We start from the raw sequence: 20981 nt of genomic DNA, 5'->3' as shown, positions 1-20981 counted from the left end.
TTTGGAATTGACTTTCCTTTTGTGACCTTTGAGTTTGAACTCTACAATCTAATAATGTTTTGTTGTGAAACTAACTACAGAGTTGCATTTCACCATTATTTGTCTGTGGAAACATACTAAAATTGACCTTAATATGAAAAAAAATCTTCTGTTGTTGTAAAAGAAGAAATTAGCCCAGAGACAGTAGATTAACTGTTGTAATGTCATTGTTTTTCCCCTTAGCCCTGGTAGTAACTAATTCATCTGATTTGCCTCTTGGGTCATAAGGTCACTGAACACACGGATGCATGTCCTGCTCATTGCTATCTTCTCGGTGCCTGGTGACTGTGTCTGGCACTGGGAGACATTCTAGTGCTTTCTTGTAACTAACTGAATAGGTAAAAAATACAGGTGAATAATTTCTGAGTTGCAAATGCACCCCTGTGGTAATGTATTAGTATGTAAACATAAGACACTATTAAATTGTTTTGTTTGCCTGGGTCTCACATGGAAATGTCATGTTAAATTTAGAAACAGTAGTTTTAGATCTTAGATAACAGTCCCTGAAAAGGAATCATAGAATCCTCATTTTCTGTCCTTTGCTTTTACTTTCCTTGTCCTGTTTCTTTCCCTTCCCTCTACTCTCTTTCTTCCCCTCAATCTGCTTTTTATTTTCCCTTTACTAATACTTTTTTTGGTTTATTTGTTTTCCTTCAGTATCTGGAGTCCATCTTTCTCCAGCTTCTCCTGAGATTGTATTGGACCATGACCACACTTCCCCTTCAGTTGGCTGCCTCTCTTCTGAGCCCATTATTGCATCACCAGAGAATACACATGCAGATAACAGCATTGGCAGTCAGACTCTTCCTAAAGCACAGGTAACGACAAGCAAATTTTTATAGGAAGTTTTCCTATTTAAAAAATTGCATACTGATTTAATTGAAGTTTTCTTGATTTCCTTTTTTTTTTTTCTGTAGATACTCTTTGAGGTTAATATTTTGAATTAAAAAATCTGAACAATGTTTGTTTTGTGACATAATTTCAAGGTGTCCAAATAGCTTTAGTTACTAAAATATGATTGACTATCTTTTTTATTAAAATAGACTTAATTTTGCATTGGAAATTGTTAATTTCAAAACGGAAAATAATTACAAAAAACTTTTTCTCGGGGCTTCCATTGTGATCCAGTGGTTAAGAATCTGCCTGCTGATGCAGGGGATATTGGTTTGATCCCTAGTCTGGACAGATCCCACATGCCTCGGAGCAACTAAGCCCATGTACAAGTACTAAGTGCTCTGGAGATCAGGAGCCACAACTTCTGAAGCCTGCATCTCTAGAGTCATGCTCTGCAACAAGAGCAGCTACTGCAATGAGAAGCCTGCACATCACAATGGAAAGTAACCCCCATTCATGACAACTAGAGAAAGCCCACATGTAGCAGTGATGATCCAGTGCATCCAAAAATATAATAAAATAAATACATACATAAAGTAATAAATCTTACAAAATAAAAAAAAATTTCTCTTTAAGGGGAACTTAAAATATATTTTCAGGTATTAGAATATTCATTTCAATTTTAGAATAAAAACAAAAATATAGCAGTTATAACATTTATTCTTTCAATTATTTATTGATCCAGGTCTTGTGCTAGATGCTGGAGTTAGTCCAGATTTCCAAAGTGCTATATACAATCTTGAGTCATCTGTGATCTTTACTAGAAAGTGATGATGAATTAAAGATTATTGATAAATTTCAAATTCTGATTTATAATTTAATAGATAAGCAAATTCTGAATGTGTGTGTAAATTTAAGAACTGTGAGTGTCAGAATTGTCTATACTTATTATACACCCTCAGCATAAGAAAAAAAGTTTTTTAAGTTTTTTAGTGCTTTGTTTGGAAAATAATAAATACCTTAAACTCTTAAATTTAGAGAAAATTTTGTTTCTTAGATCAGATTGTTGTAACAGTTTGAGGTCTTCTGTTGATTTACTTAAAGGGTGAAATAATTTCAGAACTTTGCTACAACTTAATTTCCAATGTGGTTTCTAGTGCCCTTTGGGTGATTTTTTTCTTGGTACAGTGTAAACTTTCCTCTCCTGTGTGTGTGTGTTTTTTTTTTTTTTTTAATGTGGTTTAGATTCAGCAATCAACACACACTCATCTGGATATCTCACTTTTTCCATTGGGTTTAACTGATGAGAAAAGTAATGGAACAATTGCTCTTGTGGATGATTCTGAGGATCCTGGAGCCAATGTATCAAACATACAGCTTCAGCAGAAAATTTCCACTCTGGAGATGAAACTCAAAGTTTCTGAAGAAGAAAAACAGAGAATTAAAAAGGTATATTTACATTTGTCTAAAAAATAAATGTTTGAGTTGCATATTCTGGAAATACAATATAATCCCAACCTCTGATTGAAAATTCATCAGTGGAAAAGCTGTTATGCTCTTTGTGACAGGCTTAAATCAGTTAGATGAGTCGATCACTTACAAAAGCCTTTGATAAGAAGTTTCTAGCCATAAATATACACTTTTAAAGACATGAATGGCTTTTACTAGATTTTTTTTTCCCTAATGAATGCTTTCCTTTGGGTTTCTTTATTTTGAAAGCACATAGTGTTGCAGTTTTATGTAGATTAGAAGATTTGTACTATTCATTTGTTTTTATGAGAAGTCAGGCATCATGTGATATTTGACAGAATACTTAGAAACACAGCTGTTCTAGTAAATTATTTATGTGTGTTCTTATTTCAATTTTCTACAAATGTCTCTGTAAAAAGACTTTAGCAAGCTTAGGGAAAGTATGTGTTGGGGTCGGTTCAGTTCAGAGGATCAGTCATGTCCGACTCTTTGAGACCTCATGGATTATAGCACACCAGGCATCCCTGTCCATTGCCAGCTCCTGGAGTTTACTTAAACTCATGTCCATTGAGTCAGTGATGCCATCCAACCATCTCGTCCTCTGTCGTCTCCTTCTCCTCCTGCCTTCAGTCTTTCCCAGCATCAGGGTCTTTTCCAGTGAGTCAGTTCTTCGCATCAGGTGGCCAAAGTATTGGAGTTTCAGCTTCAGCATCAGTCCTTCCAATGAATATTCATGACTGATTTCCTTTAGGATTGACTGGTTGGATCTCCTTGCAGTCCAAAGGACTCTCAAGAGTCTTCTCCAACACCACAGTTCAAAAGCATCAATTCTTCAGTGCTCAGCTTTCTTTATAGTCCAACTTTCACATCCATAACATGACTACTGGAAAAGCCATAGCTTTAACTAGACGGACCTTTGTTGGCAAAGCAATGTCTCTGCTTTTTAATATGCTATCTAGGTTGGTCATAACTTTTCTTCCAAGGAGCAAGTGTCTTTTTATGGCTGCAATCACCATCTGCAGTGATTTTGGAGCCCTCCAAAATGAAGTCTGTCACTATTCCCACTGTTTCCCCATCTATTTGCCATGAAGTGATGGGACCGGGTGCCAGCATCTTAGTTTTCTGAATGTTGAGCTTTAAGCCAACTTTTTTACTCTCCTCCTTCACTTCATCAAGAGGCTGTTTAGTTCTTGACTTCGCTTTCTGCCATAAGGGTGGTGTCATCTGCATATCTGAGGATATTTATATTTCTCCCAGCAGTCTTGATTCCAGCTTGTGCTTCATCCAGTCCAGTGTTTTGCATGATGTACTCTGCATATAAGTTAAATAAGCAGGGTGACAATATACAGCCTTGATGTACTCCTTTCCTGATTTGGAACCAGGCTGCTGTTTCATGTACAGTTCTACCTGTTGCTTCCAGACCTGCATACAGATTTCTCAAGAGGCCGGTCAGGTGGTCTGGTGTTCCCACCTCTGTAAGAATTTTCCACAGTTTGTTGTGGTCCACACAGTCAAAGGCTTTGGCATAGTCAATAAAGCAGAAGTAGATGTTTTTCTGGAACTCTCTTGCTTTTTCAATGATCCAACTGATGTTAGCAACTTGATCTCTCATTCCTCTGCCTTTTATAAATCCAGCTTGAACATCTAGAAGTTCATGGTTCACGTACTATTGAAGCCTGGCTTAGAGAACTTTGAGCATTACTTTACTAGTGTGTGAGATGAGTGCAATTGTGCAGTAGTTTGAGCATTTGTCATTGCTTTTCTTTGGGATTGGAATGAAAACTGACCTTCTCCCGTCCTGTGGTCACTGCTGAGTTTTCCAAATTTGCTGGCTTATTGAGTGCAGCACTTTCACAGCATCATCTTTTAAGATTTGAAATTGCTCAACTGGAATTCTGTCACCTCCACTAGCTTTGTTCGTAGTGATGCTTCCTAAGGCCCACTTGACTTCACATTCCAGAATGTCTGACTCTAGATAGTGATCACATCATCATGATTATCTGGGTCGTGAAGATCTTTTTTGTATAGTTCTTCTGTGTATTGTTGCCATCTCTTCTTAATATCTTCTGCTTCTGTTAGGTTCTTACCATTTCTGTCCTTTATTGTACCCATCTTTGCATGAAATGTGCCTTTGGTATCTCTCATTTTCTTGAAGAGATCTTTAGTCTTTCCCATTCTATTGTTTTCCTCTGCTTCTTTTCATTGATTGCTGAGGAAGGCTTTCTTATGTCTCCTTGCTATTCTTTGGAACTGTGCATTCAGATGGGTATATCTTTCTTTTTCGCCTTTGCTTTTAGCTTCTCTTCTTTTCTCAGCTGTTTGTAAGGCCTCCTCAGACAGCCATTTTGCCTTTTTACTTTTCTTTTGCTTGGGGATGGTCTTGATCCCTGCCTCCTGTATAATATATTGAAGTAGGATGTTGTTTATAGTTAGCTTAAATGCTTTTATATATTTATTTAGTGTGAATGCTTTTAGTATTATATCAAGGTTAGTGTTAATGATAGTGTTTGGTATTGGTCTGGAAATGAGAGTGAAGTGTACATTTTATATTGTTGAACTTTAAAAACCATATTTCCTGTGGGTTCTTTCCTTACCAAATATTTTCTATTGTGTCATTGAAAAATCAGAGTCTATTTTTTTTGCCATAAATATTACACAATTCATGCTTGTTTTTTGTCTTTTAGGATGTGGAATCATTGATGGAGAAACATAGTATCTTAGAAAAAGATTTCCTTAAAGAAAAAGAGCAAGAGGCCATTTCTTTTCAAGATAGATACAAAGAACTTCAGGTAAACACAGCGAATTAAAAATTTAATATGTAGGCCTTTTGATGATGCATGTCATATATAATTTCAGAAAGTCCTCAATAAATGGTTTATGAGTGAGGGATCAGATACTTGCTTAAATATGTAAAATACTGACTAATATTGATGAAATCAATGATAAATGTCATTTTGAAAAGTAGAGATCTCTGAGAAGCTGTGAAGGTTAGTTGCTTGAGTCTCAAGCTGGCCTAAAATATTTTGTTTCTGATGATTTTCTCAATTTGGAAATTGCACATTCCAGTTTTTCATATTGTGATTACATTTCAGAAGAACTGAGATATTTAACCTTTTTCATAAATGTAATCAGTCTCCTCTTCGCATCACATTTCGTTAACAAGTTTGTTTCTTCTGCAGTCTTATCCTTCTCAGTAAATAGCAATTCTATCTTTCCAGATGCTAAAGCTGAAAGCCACATTTACTCCTTTTGTACTTAGTCCAAGTCTGTTCCTTTAGCTATTGCCTCTACCTTCACAATATCCAGGTTTTGACTGTTTATCATTATGGTCACTGCTGCCAACCTATTCTAAGCCAGCCTTATTTCTTCCCTGGAATACTGAAGTATCTTCTGTTCTAACTTACCTTTCTGCTTCTGTCATTGCCCACTTACAGATCATTCTCTGCATGGCAGCCACTGTGATCTGTTTAATAGTTAAAGCTGCTCATGTCATTTCTCTGCTCTGAAACCCTCGGTGGCTTCTCATCTCCCCGAAACTAAAAGTCAAGTAAGTCCTTAAAGCAGTTTGCAAGGCCCTTCATTTTTATGTGTCCTTTCTCCCTCCTTTTCCCTGACTCTTTCTCCTCACTTGTTTTACTTTACCCCTCTGTCTAGAATACACCGCCCTCACTTTTCTGCATGGTTTACTTTTTGATATCATCCTGGTCTCCATGCCAGTCTCACCTTACCAATGGAAATCTTTTAGACAGTGCTGACATCCCCTACCAGCCTTCCCATATTCTCCTTTATTTTTCTCCATAGCACTTTTTACATCTGACAAACTGTGTATTTACTCGTTTATTTGCATAGATCATTTTAGTAGTCTTCCGAGTGGTCTTCTAGCTTCTACCCTTGCTCTTTGCCCCTAATGAATCTTTGTTTCAGCAAGTGAAATAATGTTTTTAAAAATGTGCATCAATTATCATTCTCCTCCTTTCAGTGTAAATCTTCTGACTTCTCTCCAACTCACTGCCCCCGCCCCTTGCCCGGCCTCACCTCAGCTGCTTACTTACATTGAGCTCCTAAGAGGTCCAGGTGAATGTGTGAGTCTGTGTTACTGAGAGCATTCCCTGCCTGTTGGGGTGGTGAATGGAGGGAAAGTATTTGGTATTCATTCACATTTTCTCTGACTGGAATGCTCTTCCTTCAGATATCTGCATGGTTTTTGTTTCAAAAAGGTCAAAACTTGAAAATAAGGAAAAGCATTAACAGCGTGTTCTTTCAGTGCCCTGGGAGGACGTTACTCACTTGACCTACTCACAGATTATTTAGGAGAAATGTAGCCGTGCTATTAAACAGTGCTTACTGTTTACTGTTGATTTAAAGTCTCAGTTGTATTGACGTTACATGTCAATTTTTTTCGACAGAAAAGATACAAACAATACTGGCCTGTTAGAATTTCAAAAAATACTGTTCATATTAACTTATAGGATAGTCATCATTTTTGTTTCTAACTAGCACTCTTGCTTAGTCTAATACTCTGGTATTTAAATTTTCTATCCATGTGTGCTAAGTTGCTTCAGTTGTGTCTTGACTCTTTTTGACACTATGGACTGTAGCCTGCTAGGCTCCCCTGTCCTTGGGATTCTCCAGGTAAGAATATTGGAGTGGATTGCCATCACCTCCTCCAGGTGATCTTCCTAACCCAGGGATTGAACCCGTGTCTCTTACGTCTCCTGTGTTGACAGGCAGGTTCTTTACCACTAACACCACCTGGGATGCCCTTTTATAGGTATGCCAATTGAAATGCTCTTTGCAACAGTCTTAACATCTGGTTCATTCAGTTAACATAAATGGTTCATTAATGAAGAGTAGATTAAGTCTGTGATGTGTTTCCTTTATATTTATGTGAATCACGTTTCAACTGTTTGAAAATTGTACTCCTTAACAACTCTCATGAACCCTTGCTTCCTTTAGAAACTTGCTCAAATGCTGCCTTCTTCTGGAAACTTTCTTTGACTATTCTGTAGAAAATGAGAACCTGTGTACATGGTCAGCGTTTCCTATCCCCATTTCTTTGCTTTTTCCTCCTGTCTCGTCATAATACATGTTATTTCATTTTGATTTGTTTATTTTTTGTTTTCCCCCACCAGAGTGTAAGCTCCATGAGATTAGGAACTTTCCTTTCCAATGCCTGGAGCAATATTGGCTTATAATATGGCTCAGTTAATACTCTTGAATGAAAGAACTCATCAATATAATGCACCTTGCTCCCCGAGGGCTAATTACAGTGTGTACATCCACATTTATAGTCTCATACTTAGAATTATAGTGCTTATTAGTAGGTTCAGTACTGAATACTGGAACTTCGTGTTTTCTTTTCTCTACATTGAGTGACTTATCCTGGGCCTGCTCATGAGACAGATACCTTTGAAATTCCATTTCTCAGTCTGTGAATGGGAACAGTAACGTACTTTGGAGACCAGCCCCTGACATCATAACACTTTGAGTTTTCCGTAGTGAAGGCCAACAGTGACAACATAATGCTGACTTACTGCTTTTACTGTCAGTAGTGATAATCTAGGAGTAACAACTTCAGTTTTCAAAGCGGATATTCAGTATTAAAAGTTTTCAAAACTAATATTCAGTATTAAAACTAATATTCAATATTAAAAATACTTTCTTTTTACTAGAAACAATACTGCCCAAGAAAACACTTTTTAGGTGATTTTCATTCAGTACCAAAAAGGACCTCTCTCCTTTTCTTACTATGTGTAAGAAAAGAGTAAACTAACTTAGGGAGTATTTTATCACCTTGGCTAAATAAGTGATAGAAAAGTGTACTAGGAAGTCTAATAGTCAAATTGAACTCAAAGACAGGCATTCTGTTTAGTTTCTATATCACTGCTGGGTGATGGAAGAAGTCTGGACTTATCGTTTTGGTCTTAGCTCATAGACCTGGAGAAGGGATCATGTTTTTTTCCAAGGGGTTTGACTCTCAGAGGGTGTTTATTATCTAAGAGTTACCTGTTCTGCTAGGTTGCCCCTTTTGTGAACCTTTGGGTAGAGAAGGATAGCTTTTCTTTGGACTTGTTATGTTTGTGCTCATTGGCACGTCCTCATTGCTGATCATTCCATTATCCAGTTTGGAATTTATGAGGGAGACTAAAAGCAAGCTGACAAAATTTACTACTGTGTCATTCCTTGGGTCCTCAGATTCCCAGGCGGTCTGTTTTCTTGTCCCCCTCTGTAGTCTTCTTAGATTTGTTTTAAAGATAATGTCCAGGCCTTTCAGCTGTACTTACTGAGAAACCTAGGGAGATGTGCATCTACCTCATCTTAGTCTAGAAGTGAAATAAGAAGGAATATTTTAAATTTTAAATATTATGTATTAGAGCTACTACAGGAAATCAATTCCACCTTAAAATACATTAATTTAGAGCAAGTATTTTGAGTGAATTTTTTTTAAGGAAATTAGTGTAAATAAGCTCATAGAGTCATTGTAGGTAGAGGAGGGGTAAATAAAAATACGTGTAGCTCACTTTGTGAGATAATTCATAAATCTCTATATCTGCATTATACTTATAAGTTTATGCATAAATAGGTTATGTGTTAGGCTTTTTGAAAGTATATTTTTAGTAAATATTTTTAAATTAATTGTACCTGATTATTAAGCATTGAGAAAATCTTGAGCTTTGCTCTATGACCTACTTTGTGTAATTAATTTTTTTTCTGGGAATATAGCCCTTTTTGAAAACTGGTACAAAGTTTGTTCTACCTAATACTTTTTAAGAACTAGAAGATGTGATTAAATTTGTGAATATCAAAGGAGAATACTCTATACTAAATATAAGTAGGATGAAATTTTAGCAAAAGTGAGTTTTGGAATCATGGATATAAAGTTTTTTGCTTGAATTTGTGGCCTATCAGTCATCCCTCATATATTTGAAAGTTAATGTATTTATTGTATATTTTCTTCAGACTGTGGTAATCCATATAATTTTTATATTAGGCCGATGTTACATACAAGTTTTCTAAATGTGTGTGGAGCTCAATGAAATAGAAAAAGTTTTCTTTTCTGCTATTTTTGATGATAGGGATAATATATTGGTGCTTGCCTCTCTGTGGTATCCTAAATAAAGCAAAATATCCAGGAGTACACAAAGATAATCCTGGCAAGACTGGATTAAATTGGCTGAAAAGTTTATGTGTGGAGGTGTACAATACAGAAAAAGAGAACAAAATTCACACCTTCTCATCACCATGAAAAATCTAGGTATTTTCAAGTGATCTGAAAATGTAGTGCTTGAATTTTCAATCTTGTAAAGAAATCTGCCTCCACTTAGACCAGTGTTGGGTGTACTTTTGTCATGACTTTAGTCTAACCAGTGATGGAGTAATTAATAAATGGAATGTTTGTAAAACCCTTAAACTTTGGGAAAAAAAAAAAAAGATTAACTGTTAACAGAGAATTCTGACAGTGTTGATTTTTGTGATATGGTCTAATTGCTAGGCTAGGTGGAGGGGTGTGAATGTGCCGGTAACAGAAGGAAATAACAAAGAACATGAACCCTGAAGCACAATGGGGGTGTGCACTACCTCTCCTTTCCTGTTCAGTCCAGGGTGTGTAGCCCAAGCAGAGGAAGAAAAGTGAGTCATGCTGCGTTTGTCTGAGGTAGCTATTTAAAGGACTTCTCATGAAACATGAATAGAGAACTTATCTTACTATAATTTGGATTCCAGTGTCTTCTGTTTTATTTCTTTGACTCTTATAGCCAGTACATCACACCTGTGACAGGCAGTGAGGAAATCTGGAAGCTTATCAAATTGTGCATCTCATAGTGTGACCACATTTTAACAGGTTTAACTAATAGATCTTAGCTGATTGTTAAATTATCTCTGATAGTTGTCAGTGTTGGTACCTATAGCTAGATTTGGGAATTTTCTATACAAACTCTTTAAAGATTGAGTCTTTTCCTCCAAATGCCACTCTGCATTGAAATGTTGCTTCGTTATATAGTATGTTGAGTATTCTGTTTGAGAATTTAATTTAAAAAAATATTGTGAAAATTCAGTGTTTCAGAGGACTTTCAGTTGATCTCTTAAATGGATTTTTACCTGTGTTCTGTTGCTGATTTCAAAGGTTACATTACTTCAATAAGAATAGATATTATTCTTAATATTTTTGCATAGTTTTAAAGTGAATACTAGTCAGCTGTTGGGAAGTTGGGTGCATAGCCAGAGACCACTATAATAATAATAATTATGCTTTATGGCATTAGAGCAATGGCTTTGATATCTTTGAGCATTTAACTTGATAACTTGTGAGAAATTAATCAATTCTGCATAAGTAAGCCAAAATTTAGTTGATGGTAGAAATAGCAAGAGAAGTAGAATTAAAAGTAGAGCTTGGAGACATTACTGAAATTTTAAGAGTTGCTTCTTTTGGTTTAGCCGAAAGAGTGGTTTCTTGAGATGGAATCTGCTCTAGGTGAAAATGCTGTGAAAGTGGTTGAAGGACAACCAGGGTTTAGAATATTATGTAAACTTAGATGGTAAATGGCAGGGTTTGAAAGGACTGACTCCAGTTTTGTAAAAGTTCTACTGTGGGTCCAGTGCTATCAAGCAGCACTGCATGCTACCAAGAGGGCTTGTGAAAGGAAGAGTTAGTCGTTGTAGCCAGCTTCATTGCTAGCCTTATCTCAGGAAATTGCCATACTACCATAGCCTTCAGCAACCACTGCCTTGATCAGTCAGAAGCCATCAGCACTGAGGCAAAACCCTCCACCAGCAAAGAGTAGAATTCACTGAAGACTCAAATGATTACTGGTATTTTATGGCAGTAAAGTATTTTTTGACTAAGGTCAGCACATTGTTTTTTTACACATAATGCTATTTGCACACTTGATAGATGAAAGCATGCTGTAAACATAACTTTTATGCCACACTTGCCAAAATATTTGTGTGACTTGCTTTATTTCAGTATCATTTTATTGTGGTGGTTTGGACTCAAACCCACAACATCTCTGAGGCATGTCTATGTACAGATGGTAGTGTACTAAATAAATATACTTTTATTTGAGAAAATATTCTCCTCCTTTTCCTTTTTTAAGAATATTTCTTAGATGCCCATGCATAGTGGCTCATTAAGAGATTCCTTATTGTTTTTATTTTATGAGTATCTGAATATATTATTCTGTTTTCTTTTATTATAAAGTATTGCTTATTTTCAGTCTGTTCTTTCAATTTCTTACTCTTTAAAGTCAAATAATTTTACTATAATATGTCTTGGCATTGGTCACTCTGGGTTGATTTTCCTAGATTTCCAGTGTGTGCTTTAATATACATATATAGTTTCAATTCCTCTTTCTAAATGTCAAAATAATACCTGTATTATTTTCTCACTATGTTTTATTCACTCTGGTGACTAATTGTGTGTGTATTGGTTACTATTTGTCTTCCATATTGCCCTTTATTCTTGAATCCTTTTCATCTCTTTTTTCATTTACTTTTGACCTAAAATGTATTTTCTCTTATTCTCTTAAGGTGTTAAGAGAATAACCGTTCTTAAATGTGTTCCTAAATGTGTTCTGTTAAGGTATTGTCCATTCAGCTCATTTGATATTATGTTCTTTTTAATTTAGTCATCATTTCTGAAATAATTTATTCTGTTATAATTAAAAAAAATTTTTACATCATTCCTGAATTTTTCTAATAATAATTCATATTATTCTATAATATAATTTACTACTTTCATAATATCTTTTAACTTACCTTGAAGTACAAGGATAGAATTTGAAATTTCTTTTTGAAATATATATTTCTGCTATGCCTTTATTTTCTGTAGGGCTATCATGCTATTCCATAAGTATATAAATAAAACATTGCCTAGCATTTGACTTAATAATTTTTTATTTTGTGTTTATGCAAAATTAGTTTTCTTGATCTTTTTAACTGGAGAAGTGATTTAAGGCTGTTTTTTTCCCCTCACAATTGTATGGTGCTCATGTATTTTTGTCAGATTAAAAGGATGTGGCAAAATTTGTAGATTTTTCTGATGTTGTTCCTTTCTTTCACTTTGACTTGATATTCTTTTCCTTCCTTTTTTTTTTTTTTTTCTGTTGTTGTCTCTGGCTTGGTCAGTGTGGATTCAGTTCTTAGTTTTTTCTGCTCAATACGGGGCTGGCTTTCTCTTGACGTACTTAGAGTTTACTGGATCTAGTTTATCCAGGCCATTAACACTAGGGCCACTGATACTTCCTGGAATGGTAGGCTCCTCCGTCTTACGTGCTGTCCTCACACTGGCCTGCTGACCTCTCTGGTGAGTTGTTCATTCGCCCAGTCATGTCCGACTCTGCAGCCCATGAACTGCAGCACACCAGGCTTCCCTGTCCTTCACCATCACCCGGAGCTTGCTGAAAGTCGTGTCTGTCGAGTTGGTGATGCCATCCAGCCACCTCATCCTCTGTCATCCCCTTCTCCTCCTGCTTTCAATCTTTCCCAGCATCAGGGTCTTTCTAAGGAATCAGTTCTTTGCATCAGGTGGCCAAAATATTGCAGCTTCAGCTTCAGCATCAGTCCTTCCAATGCATGTTCAGGATTGATTTCCTTTGGGATTAACTGGTTTGATCTCCTTGCAGTCCAAGGGACTCTCACAAGTCTTCTCCAACGCCGTAGTACAAAAGCATCAATCCTTTGGTGCTCAGCCTTTTTTATGATCTAGCTCCCGTCTATTAGCTATTTTGGAGTTCTCGTGTCTGTATGATATCCCATTGCTTTCACCTTTCCTCCTGCCCGGATTCTGATGCCATGTACATCTTGAGACTGTTCTTGGTTTATCCTTACTTGCTTATAGCTGGCATTCACAGAGATACAGTGACATCTGTTTTTATGATACACATTGTATATGATCTTTTGGTTCTTGTGGTTTGTATTTTTTAAGGTGCTCTATGTGTTTTTGTGAAGGAATTTTGGGAGATCTAAAAACTATACCATCACTACTGCCAGAGACCCAGTATTCTCTTGTTGTTGTTGTTCAGTTGCTAAGTCATGTCCAACTTTTTGCACCCCATGAACAGCAGCAGCATGCCGGGCTTCCCTGTCCTTCACTATCTCCCTGAGTTTGCTCAAACTCATGTCCATTGAGTCAGTGATGCCATCCAACCACTCAACCTCTGTCAGCCTCTTTTCCTCTTTCCCTCAATCTTTCCCAGCATCAGGGTCTTTTCCAATGAATTAGCTCTTTGCATTAGGTGGCCAAAATATTGGAGCTTCAGCTTCAGCACCAGTCCTTCCAATGAATATTAAGGGTTGATTTCCTTTAGAATTGACTGGTGTGATCTCCTTGCTCTCCGAGGGATTCTCAAGAGTCTTCTCCAGCACCACAGTTTGAAAGCATTAGTTTTTCTGCACTCAGCTTTCTTTTTTTCTGCTTTTCTCTTCTTATCTTTCTTTATGGTCCAGATCTCACATCCATGCTCTCGCTGTTAATGGTTATTAAAGGGAGTTGTCTGGAATGGTGAAGGTTAAACATATGCTTTCCCCAAGAAAGCTTAACTGTTTATGGAATTAGTACTAGATTGCAGGGAGTCATAGGTTTCTAAATTGCTTAATACAATGTTTAAAAACCATCTTTTGTTCATTTTTATATACTATTGCTTGGTCCTTGTAGGTGCCTGTGAGAATTATTGAAATAAAAAAGAAATGTCAAGAGAATAAAGAAAAACTACTTGGGAAGGGTACTACTTTATGCGTTGTTTCATCTTCAGTTTTATAGAAAGTCAATTATATTACATTTTCCTGATAGTTACTGAATTTCATGTGCTTCATTCCATTTTTTAAATGAAAGTAAAAAAAATAATTTGACTAGGAGGGTATTTGCAAGCACATCTAAATGGCTACTACTCATTTGATTTTTTTCTCCTGTAAATTATAACTTGTATTTGTACCTTTTTACCTGTATCTTTAGAATCCAGATCACTAAGATCATGATTGGTATTTCTAATAAGGACCTTGTTAAGTCACCCCCCATCCCTACAAAGTGTTAACTCTATCTTGAGAATAAACACAGGTTTTATACTATTTCTCCTTATTCATTATTCCCTAACTTAGGTGTTAACAACCTTTCCTTAACTTAGGAGTTAGCAACTTTTTCTTTTAAATGAGGATCATTTTTTAGCACATACAAATGATATACTTTTTGAAAATGAAAACAATAAACTCTTTAAAAAAGACTAGGTTTTTTGAAACATTTTAAACAGTAACAAAATTATAAATACTTTAGGAAAGCACCCTTTCCCCTTTTATCATCCAAATATGCAGTTTTTAGAAAAGCAAAAACAATATTTTTAGTTCTACCAATGGTAAAGATGTATAATTGACCAGATGGATTATTTGTTACTAAATAGCTGTAGTAATGAGACAATTGACCTTTTAATTTCAAAGAATTCCAAGATTGGAAACATTTTGGAGAACTGACATTATAGGCATACATTTCTGAAATTTTATACTGGTTAATATTTGAAGGTATCATGTGATTTTTCTCATTCCTGTTCTAATAATTCTGAAAATCAAGTTGCCCCTTTATCAAAACTTAATTGAGTTTTATTGAGTTCGTTAGAAGAATACCATCTTCAATTCTATAGGCTAATTGACCATTGTGAAAATGTTTTTTCTCACTTACACAGCAATAGAAATTTAAAATGTTTGCTACCACTTCACAAATCTAAGATAACATAGATTACATAGATTATCTAAGATAACATAGACTCAGCATCAATTTGATAATAGATTTTGAGGGGACAGAAAAAGTAACATTTCCTAACTTCAGAACTCTTATTAAAGTGTGATGCAATATCCATCTTAGGTTTGATTCACTATGTAAAATGACTTTTTGTCCCAAGTCAGTTTCCATATATTTAGAATTTGTAAGTAGTTAGAAATGTAACATATTTAAAGAAAAAAATTCAAGTACACTGTTTTGGCTAATTGAACCTGCATATATTATAGTAAATAGAAAATAAAGGTTTTTTAAACCACAATTCAAAAAGACATATGTACTCCAGTGTTCATTACAGCAGTATTTATAGCAGCTGTTTACAGGACATGAAAGCAACCTAGATGTCCATCAATGTGGTATATCTATACAATGAAATATTACTTGGCCACAATAAAGAATGAATTTGAGTCAATTGTAGTGAAGTGGATGAACCTAGAGCCTATTAAAAAGAGTCAAGTAAGAAAGAAAAAGAAATATTGTATATTACTGCATATATATGGAATCTAGAAAAATAGTACTAATGAACCTTCTTTCAGGGAAGGAATAGGGACACAGACATAGAGAATGGACTTGTGAACATAATGGGGTAAGGAGAGGGTAGAACAAATTAAGGAAGTAGTATTGATGTATATACACCATCTTGTGTAAAATAGATGGCTAGTGGGAGGTTGCTATATGGGCAGGGAGCCTAGCTTGGTGTTCTGTGACAACCTAGAAGGGTAGGATGACAGTACAGAGGGAGGCTCAGGATGGGAGGGCATATATGTGTAATTATGGCTGATTCTTGCTATTGTAAGGTGGAGGTTGGTACGGCATTGTAAAGCAATTATCTTTCAATTAAAAGAAATTAAAAAATAATTTTAAAATCAAGGTTTTTTTTTAACCTGCTTTTAAATTTAAAACTAGTTATCTCAGTTTTAATGAATAGCCTTATTAAAGAAGATTTTCTGCAAAAAGTTTTTATACTAAAACTGGATTAAGAGTCTACCTTTAATTACTTATATTCTCATAGTATGATTCTGCATAAAATTTTAGCAGCAAGTGTATATTACTTTTATATGTTCATTTGGTCTTAAAAGTTTTGCTCATTTTTTATTGAGTGATTCAAGGCTGGATGCTAATTTCATAGTCATGATTTCTTTTCAAGTTAGATAGTACATGACCCCTTGTGAGCTATACTAAAGCCAAGGTTTATATGAACACATGTCAGAGATGGTATAGAATCATCATTATAATTCTTATTCTGTGACAGTGAATTTTTTTTTTTTTTTTTTTTGAGCAAGCAACTTTATTTGGAAAGTCAGCAAATGGAGAAGATGATTGGATAGTATCCCAAAAAATCATCTACCCTGAGTTAAGATTCAGGCTTTTTTAATACTGAAAGGGGTGAGGTGTGGTTGTTTGCTGCAAACTTCTTAGTGCCTAAATCTTTTGTTCTTGCAGCTGTCTACACAGGCAGGTCACCATATTCATATAAACCTCCAACAGACAGGGACTTCCTAGCTGGCACAGTGTTAAAGAATCCATCTGCCAGTGCAGGAGATGCAAGAGACTTGGGTTTGATCTCTGGGTTGAAATGATGCTCTGGAGGAAACAGCAACCCACTCCAGTATTCTTGCCTGGAAAATTCCATGGACGGGGAGCCTGTCGGGGTACAGTCCATACAGTCACAAAGAGTCAGACATGACCCAGCATAGCATAGCCTAATAGCCAGCGAGAGAAATGTTATTTTCTATTATGCAGCGTTTTATCTCTGTGAATAGACAGCTGTTATAACTTTAAAGGTCATAGCCTTCAAAAAGGGCTATCCAGTATATCTCAGGCTATAGGCAAAATTCTTAACTTATAGCAAAAGCAATAGAATACGAAGGTTAAAGATTCAATATGGAGTCACATTTGTTCTTCTCTTTTACAAAGTGTCCATAATTTTGTTTCTTCATTTATCACACCTAGAAATGTTTCCTGGAAATGACCTATCACCTTTCACATAAATAGTTCAATATGCATCTCTAACTCATAAAGAGTTTATAAAATGAGCACTAACTCTTTTAAGATCCCCTACATTCAGCCTAAGTTTGATTGTTCCTTACTGTCTAAACAATGTCACTTTCCCCAGTGAGATAAATCCTCCCATTTTGACTCTTCTTGGAAAAAACATGGGGCTCCTCTCTGCGCTAGATGCCTCTTTTAAGACTAACATTCTGCTCTCCCCCTTTTTTTATGATATTGAGCTTGATCTTTAACTTGTCTTATAAATTTAAATAACTTAAAATTTTCATTTCAGGATCACATAAATTGGTAAAATATAATTTAAATGTTTATTTACAGTAATCCTATTTGCTATCAGGATGTTTATAAGTACCTTTCTCACTTTAAGAGTTCATGTTTTACCTTCTTTATGAGATTGTTAATCACCCGAGGAAAATTCTTAGAGTGCACGTGGATTTTTTGGTACCCAGTGTTTTTGAGCAGGGCTTAGTGATAGATGTGTGTGTGTGTGTGTGTGTAAAATGGTACTGCCAAAAAATAGGAAAACATGGACTTACAATGTGGCTAAGCCTTATTTTCATCCAGTGGTGAGGCAAACCTGTTATTTTTGAATACTCTAGTTTACAATCTCAAGGGATATATTTACTGTATTTTCCTACTTATCTGAGGTCACACTCTGACCTCAACCATTCTAGAGCAAAGCCACAGACCTCACCAGTAAATGAAGAGAATGGTTTGAGCAAATTCTTTAAAAATCCATGTACTTTATTTGGTAGGTAAGTCATGGAGTCTTTTTCTCTTTCAACCAGATGGTTGAGTACAAAGTAATGGAGAAAAGATGTTTACAATCACAGCAACCAAAAATGAATGTTGAAGGAGAAAACACACCCAAAGCTTGAAAATCTGAGAAATTTTGAGGCAGGGTTAGGAGGCTCCAAGGGTCTTTATGTTTTCTGTATATTTCTTTGATGAACTTAAAATTTTAGACTTTACTCAGGTAAAAATGTTTAGGAAAGTGGTATTGTAAGGCACATTTACTACATAGATTTGCTTTCAAGTGTGCTATCTCCTTTTCTCTTTGAATGTTTATTTGCTTTACATATTCTTTCTGAATGTTGTGATTTTTAAGGGAAGAGTCAGGAATTTACTATCTAAAACCTTTTCACAGTACAGAGAATAGTGGCCAAAATTTGTTAGCTTTGGAAGGATGATTATGTAGAATAAATGCTTTCTGAGAATTTTGTGATTGGCTTAACTAGTTCATTGCTACTTCATGATTTAGCTCTTAACTGAAAGGCCACTTCTTGAAATAACCTTCTTCAGATTTATCTGGCTAAAGTAGTTTCTGCTCCCCCTAACCCCACTCTTGTTGTGTTTTCCTCAGAGTACTTAGAAGAATGTTGCTTATGTATTTATTGTTTGTCTGTTCCTCCCTTTTCTCAGAATATAAGTTCCAGGAAGGTGAGGCATTTTCTGTCCTTTTTAATCATTGTATTATCAACTCCCAAAATAGTGCTTGACACATAAAAAAATGTTGGTTGGTTGACTGAAATGGTTAATAGCTTGTGAAGTTCTCTGACCTAAGTGTCTCTCCCTACTTCCCCCTTGCTCAATTCATATGCTGAAGCCCTAACCCCCCAGTGTGATCGTATCCAGAGGGAGTGCCTTTAGGAGATCCTTACATTTCCATAAGGTCAGAAGGAAAGGAAAGGATTAGTGCTCTTTTAAGAGAAACCAGAGAGCTTGTTCACACTCTCCCCTAGGGTTGTGAAGATACCACTTGAAGGTAGCTTTCTCTAAGCTATAAGCTAGAAAGAAAGTCCTCTCTAGAAATCATTCATCCTAAGTTGCTTCAGTCATGTCTGACTCTTTGAGACCCATGGACTGTAGCCCTCCAGGCTCATGAGCCCATGGGATCCTTTAGCCAAAAATACTGGAGTGAGTTGCCCTGCCTTCCACCAGGGAATCTTCCTAACCTAGGGATCGACCCTGTGTCACTAAGATCTCCTGTGCTAGCAAGCAGGTTCTTTATCACTAGCGCCATCTGGGAACCCCCAGAAATCATTCATCTTAGCACCTTGATCTTGGATTTCTAGCCTTCAGAGCTGTGAGAAAATAAATGTCTGTTTATTATCACCTAGTAGATGATATTTTGTCAAAGTATCCTGAGCACACTAAGACATGGAGTACAGGCGTTTTTGATGCTTTTGAATTGAGGTGCTGGAGAAGACTCTTGAAAGTCCCTTGGACAGCAAGGAGATCAAGCCAGTCAATCCTAAAGGAAATCAGTCCTGAATATTCACTGGAAGGACTGAGGTGGCAACTGAATCTCCAATACTTTGGCCACCTGATGTGAAGAGCCTTCTTGTTGGAAAGACCCTGATGTAGGGAAAGATTGAAGACAAAAGGAAAAGAGGGCCGCAAAGGGAGAAATGGTTAGATAACATCACTGACTCACTGGACATGAATTTGAGCAAACTCCAGGAGATAGTGAAGGACAGGGAAGCCTGGTGCGCTGCAGTCCATGGGGTTGCAAAGAGTCAGACATGACTTAGAGACTGAACAACAACAAACAGGTGTTTTATATTTAAGGCTGTAGTGTTCTTCATCATCCCTTTAATGTTTCCTTTTGTGAGCCATCTCAATGCTAAAACTTAGTTGGATTCAATTATTTAAAAGATATAAGTAAAATACTTTTAATTTAATTTTAAAAAACTGCTTAATGAATTTATGGTATTTAAAGGAAGATTTTGTGATAAAAATATTAGGAAATGTGTATTTTCTTTTGAGCTAATACATATATTACCCTTGTATTTTGTTACATAACATCTTATAAAAAAAATATTTGGTTTCAGCTGTAGATACAGAGTGGAGGGCAATTTAGTAATGAAAAATAGATATGAATATGCTACGTACTCCTTCTACTTCTAAAATTACAGACTAACAGCCAGGGAGTGTCACAAGTTACGGCAGTGTCTGAAATCACAGAGCAGCCCGAAACCTCTAGAATCTGAAAAAGGCAGCTTATATAGCAAACACTAACTTGCTCTTTACTGCATAGGAATTATAGATGTGGCAACAGCTCAGGTCCTGCTTCTGCTTTAAGACTTAATCAAGAAAAAAAAAAGACTTAATCAAGGACGTCACACAGTTTAAAATCATTGACCCCTCTTTTGCTTTCAGTTTCATGAGGCTTTTTCCTCTGTTAGTTCACTTGGCCTTTGAGCTCTCCCCCATTTTGTCATAGTTTCTTTTATACAGGTAATATGCTTCCTGGAGTTTCGTTTTCTTATTTTTCATTATGTGTACATTTTATATATGTCTAAATATACTTTCTCTGCCTTCCATATTATTTCTTCTGTCTTATACGTTTTCTTTAGCTCTTTTTCTTAAAACATAATCTTTCTAGCAACGCAGTCTAGGAAGAATTCTAGTGTAGACACCTGTAACTGTGACAGTTGCTTATAATTTCATACCTTACAGATAACATTAAGATAGATACTATCAATTTCTCCTCTAGAATATTGTATAAATTTATACCTTTACCAAGAAATAAATGAATGTGCCTATTTTGCCACATCCTTGCCTACACTATGTATTACCAGTCTTTTTGCCAATTAGAAAAGTAAAATATATCTCTTGTTTTTTAATTTTTATTTTCTTATTGGTATGTATGAATTTTCCTTGTGCTGTTAACCATTTTCATTTATCCCTGAATTTTATATATTTTTTGTCCATTAAAAAAATCTGTTCATCTAATTTTTAATGATTTATAGAAAACCTTTATACATGAGGGTTATTTACACTTTGCCAAATATTATGAGGATTATTTTCTGTTTGATTGACCATTTAGTTATCTATACGGTTATATTTCTTTTTCTTAGCTAATTTT

At 35.7% G+C, this 20981-nt stretch overlaps 1 protein-coding gene across 4 annotated transcripts in view; it reads left to right on the top strand.

The window, feature by feature from the left end:
• Nucleotides 1–20981, top strand: part of CCDC91 (coiled-coil domain containing 91) — a 372640-nt gene that overhangs the window by 129084 nt on the left and 222575 nt on the right. For all 4 annotated transcript variants that reach the window (XM_065939931.1, XM_065939919.1, XM_065939910.1 and 1 more), the window contains exons 4-6: nucleotides 697–857; nucleotides 2119–2322; nucleotides 5028–5132. In XM_065939931.1, the coding sequence (XP_065796003.1) occupies nucleotides 697–857; nucleotides 2119–2322; nucleotides 5028–5132 (470 nt within the window). The remainder of the gene's footprint in view (nucleotides 1–696; nucleotides 858–2118; nucleotides 2323–5027; nucleotides 5133–20981) is intronic.

The sequence above is a fragment of the Muntiacus reevesi genome, chromosome 1, assembly GCF_963930625.1.
Source record: "Muntiacus reevesi chromosome 1, mMunRee1.1, whole genome shotgun sequence".
In the NCBI taxonomy this organism is placed as follows: Eukaryota; Metazoa; Chordata; class Mammalia; order Artiodactyla; family Cervidae; genus Muntiacus; species Muntiacus reevesi.
This window is presented reverse-complemented; position numbering and strand designations above follow the sequence as displayed.